Here is a 9,127-nt window from a genome sequence, read left to right on the forward strand (position 1 = left end):
TACTTACATAAACAGAAGAGGAGTAATAAGAGGAGAGTAAGGTGATGGACGTTAGAAAGGTAAGGTACATTGAGTACTGAGGATTGGTGCTTAAGGTTGTTAAATGGGGTAAATATCATTTCTTCATCGTTCCTTGGTATATTTTTAGGGGGAGGGACCTTGTTTGATACTGCCAAGTTATCGACAATATGGGCAGTGGCCCGGTCATATGGTCTGCCAAATTGCAAATTGGTTGCCTTCAAGTGTGGCATTGATCTTGCATTCCCTCTATTGAGATATAATAAGGTTGTTGTGACTCAATTGTCCATTAATGGTTCCTTTAGGTGGTGAGTAAATGGAAGATTTTCTGATCAATGGGTGGTTGGGTACTCAGTGATCAACTCAGTGATGTGAAGCCAAAGGCAATCCGTGAGTGATTCTCAAATAACTTATCGTAATGCCACGTATCCAAATTGAGTAGGAATATAATAAAATTTAAAATAAAGTATTTATATCTATGAAATTTATCCATTGCAACAACAAATTTTCTATTTCGTTTGACTTCTTTTCAGACTTCTTAAAAGTCAAAGCGTTTGATATAATAAAATGCACATTAAAGATGAAAATGGAAATGTTTGGTATAGAAAAAAATCATCCATTAATTTGGTTCTTTTTCGGCATCCTACAAAACTAAAGAAACCACCGTTTCTTTGGTAGAAAAAAAAAAAAAAGTTATATAAATTTTTTTATCTTGATAACGATGTGGGAAGAAAAGAGAATGATAAGGTTTAAATTGTATCATAAAAATATAAATAAAATTTTAACTATTACTCTAAATAAATATTGATGTAGTACATAAATTTTGATAGAAAATTTACAATAATTAAATAAAACAGTTTAATATATATATAAACTGCTCGTAAATGCATGCATGTAAAATATTTAGTAATTAAATAAATTTTAATTTAGTTGACATTATTATTATTATATCTATTTATAACGAGTAACCTCATAATTATAATCAGTTTAAGCATTAGTTAGACTAAAAGATTCAACCTCTTTTCAAGCTAATCGCTTTCAAATCTAAGCTACGATATTATGATTATCAGAAGTTTCTGTCTCTTTCTTTTTTCCTTTTTTCTTTTTTTTTTTTATGGATTTCAAAGAAAAGTTGTATTTTGCGTCGTAAATCCTGTCAGCTGTAACATAAACATGACAGCAAAAAGAAAACAAACCCTAAATGATGAGCACCTCCTTTGCCATTTCTACCCCTGCGTTATTATCTCGCTGTACTTGCTAGTACATGTTTGCCTTTAATTTTACAATCAAACCTGGGACCGGCAAGCAATTGTCCATGAGTTAAGACTCTTGGGTTTGGTTTTTCTTGAGTTAGTTTAAATACAAGAACTTCTCTATAATATGGAGGAGGAGATTGAAGATGACAATGTTTGAATTGTTATTTACGTGTCTGTAATAACTTTAATCATTATTTAGCTAAATAAATTACTTACATATTATTTTGGATTGATTTTATTACGTGTTACATAAATAATAATTACAATAATATGTATATTTGTATTAATTTTGATATGCCGTATTCATATATTTATTTATGCTACGTCTTTGAATTGTGATTTATGTATTTTGAATGAAGTAAAAAACCATTAATATTTATTTATATAAACTAGGATTGTAAATCAAGGGTTCACCGAAGTTATATGGTTCAAATTGTTTTACCACGTGTTCAATTAAAATCCACCCAACTCCTAATTAATATCTTGCAGCGGTCAAATGAGAAATGAGCAATGAGCAAGGGAAAGGAGGCTTTAAATTCTATTAGAATTGGTTCACAACTTAGTTACTAACCCAATCCTTGATGGGGAAAAATATACTTCAAAAAACAGATCTTAGGCTTGAAAAAGAAAGAGAACATGGATCAATTTTAGCTTGACCAGACCCAGAACCCATTTATCTAGGTTCAAGCAATAGTCCAATTAGACCTTAAACCCTTTCACCGTTGGCTAGGGTTTAAGGCCTTAAGCTTAGCAATATTAAATCAATTGATTTATAAAAAGCATATTTTAAAGATAGACAAAAAGATTAATCTTGCAATTCATCTTTCGACTTCTATGCTTCCTTTGTATACAAAAAGCCAAGAGTATATAATCTTTGAGAAGAATTCTGCATTAAACTTAACCCAAACCTATGTTCGTTTGAAATCAAAGTTTCAATCATCGTTTGGTTACAGCTTGAATGGGTACCTACAAAATAAGAACAAAGAACAAAATCCGTACACTAAAAAATTCGCAATTGGTGGACATCAACCTTATTATTGCTCTCAATAAGGGGAATCCCCTTTATAAAATTCATACATGAATTAACTAAAGTAGCATTGCGTTCTCCACGAACTACATACTTTTTCCTGCCTTTGCAGGTGCAGGAGTGGGAGCACCACCGCCAGTGGTTGGCCTGCAGGAGTGGGAAAACCAGATTTAAGTCATTGGATATGATTGAAATTTCTTGGATATTAGGATTTAAAATTCTATATCAGAAAAAACTCACAGCCCAACAAAAACTTTAAAAGCATCATAGATTCCCCATTGTGCACCAGTAAGGGTTCCAATCATGACAATACGAAGGGGAAGTCCACGGGTGCAAAGACCCAACAATCCCATCTTCTTCACCGCCTGCAACAGATTAAAGAAGTGTAAAAGATCAGGGTGATCATGTCAAAAGTGATATATATATCAATGATATTGAAACAATATAAGGTTTTTACGTACGTCACCGACTGTTGCTCCCTTGGCATTGTTGAGAAAAGAGACTAGGTTGTCAGCAGGATGTGACACAACAGCACAGAAAACACCAGCTATGTATCCACCAGCAAAGCTCACCGCAAGTTGCAATGATTTACTGCACTTATCTTTCGGGGTTGGGATGGCATGCCTGTAGAGTAGCTCTACAATTGTTTCAAAAGATGCAAATTTCATCATCGTATCTGCACATATAGCAATTCATTTCGTCACTACAGATTCTAAACTTCTCACAACCCCAAGGAAAGACACTTAAACACAGTGGTTAACAGTTACAAATTGCTAAATGTTTGGCTTACATGGAATCTGTCGTCCCCAGAGAGGAACGAGTCCTTTGAACAACCTACAAACATTGTAAGAACATAGTGTCAGCATTTCATGCAAAACATAAATCCACTACTTGAACCATAAATTTATTTAATGTTTATGATACCCGCCAAAGCCGTCAGCCTTCAAAAACTTTGGTAATCCATCTGATAAACCTCGGGCAAATCCCGGCTGAGTTTGCACACGGACTTTGACAGCCTCCATGGGGCAGAGAGCAACATCAGCAATCACTTCAGCTGATGCTGAACCAGCAAGAAAAATCAGGGTCTTATACTTTAATGCATATTCAGGACCCGCAAGGTCTGAATAGTACTTCTTGAAGAACTCATAGAAGCCAAATTTACAAGCGCCCTGGGCACTGTAACCGAGCAGAGTAGGCACCCAACCCTTGGATAAACCTTTAATACCTTGCTCCTTCAGCAAGATTCCAAACCCAGATGAGATGCTCTTGTATTTTACTGGGTCGATCTGAGATTTCAGAAGCATTCATATTAGCATTCCAATTTTTCTTTGGTATGAACAATTAAATTTAAAACAATGAAGCTACTCATTATGAATGATGTAGGTGAAAAAACGTTGAAAATAATTGCATTTTCACATACGTCATTGGAAGCATCAAGGGACGAGCAACCATTTCGTCGATTTAAAAATTAATTTAAACTAAAACGAAGTTGTAGTACTCAATCACATTTTATTGCCAATACTGTTTCTAATCTCAGAAATTAATTTCACCGTCTATCTATTCAAACTGACCCTGAAGTCTAAAATTCAAAGAAAATTTGAATATATGTTATTAGTAATCGAAGGCAATGCAATGATAATAGTGAAACAGTAAAATCTTGTGCAATGCATATTAACCACTAAATTTCAGAATCAAAGACCAAATCAAATAAACATCAAATTCCAACAAACGTAAAGTAAAGAAAAGATCAAACAAGGTTGTTTAATCTATCATTTGTTTGGATCATCAAATAGAAATTTAGGATTAACCTCATAAATTCCATCATATAAAATAAAATATCGGAATAATCAAGAAAATGATCGGATGAACGAAGAAAGAATACCTGCATATTACACTTGACAAGATCAAGAGGCGTGACAGCAGTGTGAGTAAGACCACAGCTTAATATCCCACCCATCGTACACGCAGCGTAAAAAGCGGGCGAGTGCATCTCGATCTTCTCCTTCGGTGCAGGTATCAAAATCCTACCCGAAGTAATCCCTGCATCACCGACACCCAAGTAATTCGTCGATGGCGATGGCAATGGCGATGGCGAAACGGACGGTGATCGACGCAGCACATGGTGATGGTGACGATGATTGGCGTTAATCGAAGACGTGTCGAAACCAAAGGGTGATGTAGTTGTGGAATAGAGGAAGCTAGGAATGAGAGACTGGCGGCAGTTATCAGAGATTGCCATTTTTGTTGTTGTTGTTGTTTTGATTTGTTTTGTGGTTATTGAATCTGAAAAATAAAAGAAATTGAAAGCAGAGTTGGTTTTTGAGCGAGGGGAGGATACGAAGAAAATGGAAAGTTTGTGGTGTTTTTTGAAATACGAGATGAAAAGTACGCAAAACCTCTCGAAAATCTCTGCGTTTTTAAAGGACACTCCTTCCTTACTTTGCTTCCCGCCTTTTTATTCTTCCTTGCCTCTCTCATACTCTGAGTTTTGATATTTTCTTAATTCCACGGTTGACCCCTAAATATAAATATTATCCATTTTCTGTATAATTTCCTTTTCATCTTAGTATATTTTTTAAGGGCATCTTAGTATTTTTAATAAAATAAGTGTTGGTTAACTGTTAATTTAACGGTCACTTGATTAATATAATATTATAATTTAAAGATATAACTAAAATGTTTTAAATTTAAAATTAATTTAAATTAAATTACTTGATAACAAAATAACCTAATTAATATAATATTCATATATAATTTAAAGTGTTGATTCAAACAGATAGCTCGAAAGCTATTGAAACTATTCAAAATTCGATTTCAACGTATTTTAGGTTGACTCTTATTGAAAAGATATATCATTCCTCAATAATGTAAAGGAATAAATATTCAAGTACATCCCACCGAAAAAAACATAGAAGTTGATAAATTAACTAAAATAGCCTTTAATAAGGATGATGGGTTATATTTGTTTTCGAACAATCCTTAGGTTAATTATTTGTATTTTAAAAAATAATGATTAAAATATTTTAAAATTTAAAATTTAATTTAAAATGACTGATAGTATTACAACACATGTTGGTAATCCCTTTGTTAAAATATAAAACAAATAGTGCTAGTCTCACTGCCAAATCGGCTCTCGCATGGCGGTTTTTTAAAATAAAAATAAATAATATTAATTTTCAATTATTTAAATTATTTAATTGGAATAACATTATTTTTATTATTTAATTATTTTAAAAATCTAAAATTATCACTTAAAATCTTCCAATTATAAATTCCAACTGATTAAATGATAAAACAATTATTATAAATAATATTGTTGACAACATTCTCATGTTCAAGCTATAGTTAATGTGGCTTATAAAATTTTAAAAATATTAAAGTTTTTAATATATTTAAGAAAAATTAGTAATTTATTATATTTTATATTGTTTTTATAATTTATAAGTTTATAAATTTCTTATTTTTAATAATTTTAGAGATTTAAATATTTTTTGGAATTTCTTTTTATGTATTTTTTTAATTTTTAAATTTTTAAAGATTTTTCAAATGACTATAATGATGATTTCATTATGACATTGTCGCATCGATGCGTGGCAACGTATGATGGACTAAATATTCAGACCAAAATAGAAAAATAGTATACTTGAGATTAAAATATGCATTAAGTCAAAATATATATATCTATACTATATTAAGCTCTTAATTGAATTTGTTTCATGAGTCAATTAAGCACTAAGTATATTTTTATTATTTTATAAAAATAAATAAATGAACCTAAAATATTGTAAATTTCAAAATTTTAAATTTACCAATTCAACCAACACTTTATTTATTATTTATGCATTTTTTTTTTTGGTGTAAGGTAAAATCCTAAAAAAATTCCTATAAAACTAACATTCTCTCCAGCTGAAATTAAAACTATTCCTTGGAATATGTCCTAAGATTCTATTAACAGATGAAGCATTGCTATTGACTTCATTATTTTGCTTTGCCCTGCTAATTGATGCTTTAATAACTTCCATTGAACTTCATGGAAGACCTTGAAAGACAATCATGTTTCTGTTCTTCCATAGCCGCCATAAAATGATTCCGAAAAGCATGGGCCAAAGTACTTCTTGTCCTGCAAACTGGCTATGGGATTCTAAATTTTTCTGGACCCATTAGAGCAAGCTGCCAGAAGAAAATTGGGGCAATCTCTTTGCAGGTAATATTAATTTCCAAATATCCTTGGCCACTGAGCAGTCCCTAAGAGTATGCAGGATGTCTTCTGTCTCGTATTCGCATACTGGGCAAGCTTCATTCTGGCCAATTCCTCTTTTAACTCGTTCAAAGTTTGTAAGCAGACGCTGTTTATAGACCCGCCATAGAAAAAATCGAACTCGCTGTGGCCTTTGGAACTTCCAAATGTTTTCCCAGTTATTATCTTGTTCATTCCATGTATTTCCTTTTAATAGGTGGTACGCGCTCTTTACTGTAAATTTCCCGTTGGATGTGAGATTCCAACAGATTTTGTCGAGACCAGCAAAGGGATGTGGATGAGGGATGTTTATAATCTTTTGAATTATATCATTTGTTAACCAATTCCTTAGGGTACTTATGTCCCAAATGCCTTCTTCCATTACCATATCTTTAACTCGACATTCCGGGGTAGGTCCAACTGTTGATGAAACGTGTTCTTTAAGTGGGCCTGATTTTGGAATCTATGGATCCTCTCAGCATCTAACGTCTTCTCCTGTACAAATAGACCAACATAAATTTCCTTTTAGCAGTGGCCAGACATTTGTAATAGCTTTCCAAATAGCTGAACAATTTCCACGTGTGATGCACTCTGGGATCGACCCTATCATTCGGTATTTCGATCTTAGAACTTGCACCCATAGTGAGTCCCTTTTAGAAATAAGATTAAAACCTAGCTTTAGAAGGAAAGATGCATCCTAATCTTTCAAATGTTGAATGCCCAACCTTCCACATTTGTGAGGTTGGCATATAGATTTCCAATCAACTAGAGCCAATTTTCGATTTCCTGTATTGGTTTCCCATATGAATTGTAACACCCCCTTAACCCCGTCCCGTCGCCGGAACAGGATTACGGAGCATTACTAGTCATTACAATACTTTTATGCATTAAACAGGGATAATTATGATACATAAATTAAAATTATGTCATTTTGTATCTTAAATGGGCCTATATTGATTACTATAAACATTTGAATCCAATCGGGGTTCGACTGGAAGCTTATAAAAATTTTCGTGAAAACTTAAAAATTCCCTTTTATGAACAGTGTCACACGCCCGTGTGACCTAGGGGACATGCCCGTGTACCCTTCTTACAGGTCCGTGTGGGAACACTGTGTTGTTTTTCTTTAAAATCTGTTAATTTCGCACGGCCAAAGCATACGCCCGTGTAACAATTCCAATATACTAACTGGAGAACATTTTGAGTGCAGGGGACACACGGCCTAACGACACGCCCGTGTGCGAGCCGTGTGTCTCACACGATCTGATCACACGCCTGTGTGACCTGGCCGTGTGGACCTATGATGAGCTTCGTTTTGCAAGTTACTGACCCGGTAAAAACTTAAGCTTAATGATAACATTTTTACCGACTTTCAACATGATTAAAACTCGATTAATCATATTTAATGCTAGCCCGACTTGACAATAATACATTCAACCAATGGACTTTCAGTGGAACCACAGTCTAGATTAACTTAAAATTTTTGTGTACAATCTTGAACAACTTACTTATATTAACTTTCAAGCATGCATATTTCATTTTATGACCTAACATCTTTAAACCATTTTTGAACATTTTTACTCTATTAACTTAATAGCCTATGTACATGCCATTATCAACAATTAACATATTTTACCTTGTTGAGTTCGGGATCGGCTTAGGATGTTGATTCGACGATCTTTCTTTAGCTTAACCTATGCACGGAAACAACCGTACGCTGAGTATAAACTTAGTGGTATTTCTATAAACTAAATACTTAATAGTACATATAAAAAAAATAAAACATTTGCTTAAATCATGCAACTTTTACAGTAATTTCATAAATCAATAAAACAATAATATTGGTCAATCATATATGTATTCGAGCTTTAGCTTTTAGCTTCACAGTCTTTATAATTCAATCACTTAACTTCACTTCATAACTTATAAATTTTACCATTTAATTCGGTCTACATTCGTTATCCATTAATACATAACAGTCAACAGTCAATAAAAATTTTACAATTTAATTCGGTCTACATTCGTTATCCATTAATACATAACAATCAACAATCAATATTTATCAACCAATTCATCAGTTTCATACAGAACATTCAGTCATTCATCAACAATTAATTATACTGTTATAATAATTTCTTCAGTAGCATTCAGTTACTCTATAACGATCGGTTATACAATAACGATCATTTATTCAAGAATGATCAATTATTCCGTAGCAAACAGTTTTTAATACTTTTAGTTACTCCTATTAACATGACTCGGACCTGGACGGATACACGGATCCAAATCCAACCCATACACCAGGGATATAATACTGATGTTTCATCTAAAAGTCGAATACACCGCAAGCAGATAAGAATAAAGATATGATCCACGAGAACGGTACACAAAGTACCTCATCAGAACAAATCCGGAACAGTCACAATCTGGCGACACATAAAGTGTCTCATCGACACAGAGTCGGAATATCCCTAACTTCACTGATCCTATGGCATGCCAACTATATCCGACTAGCCTGACATTATTAATAGGGATTTCAGTCAACTTCCAATTTTCAATTTCTTAATTTGCTTTCACTTCATTTCAAAT

At 33.1% G+C, this 9,127-nt stretch overlaps 1 protein-coding gene across 1 annotated transcript; it reads right to left on the reverse strand.

The window, feature by feature from the left end:
• Window positions 1–2,165: 2,165 nt before the first annotated feature.
• On the reverse strand, window positions 2,166–4,717 carry LOC108478950 (mitochondrial phosphate carrier protein 3, mitochondrial-like). The gene is made up of 6 exons (XM_053022347.1): window positions 4,184–4,717; window positions 3,226–3,587; window positions 3,092–3,135; window positions 2,763–2,977; window positions 2,542–2,666; window positions 2,166–2,448 (listed from the first exon to the last, which is right to left on the reverse strand). Exons 1-6 carry the CDS (start codon window positions 4,538–4,540, stop codon window positions 2,388–2,390), a joined length of 1,164 nt encoding a protein of 387 aa, XP_052878307.1. The 5' UTR covers window positions 4,541–4,717; the 3' UTR covers window positions 2,166–2,387.
• Between the last annotated feature and the right edge of the window lie 4,410 nt (window positions 4,718–9,127).

Source organism: Gossypium arboreum, chromosome 11, assembly GCF_025698485.1.
Source record: "Gossypium arboreum isolate Shixiya-1 chromosome 11, ASM2569848v2, whole genome shotgun sequence".
In the NCBI taxonomy this organism is placed as follows: domain Eukaryota; kingdom Viridiplantae; phylum Streptophyta; class Magnoliopsida; order Malvales; family Malvaceae; genus Gossypium; species Gossypium arboreum.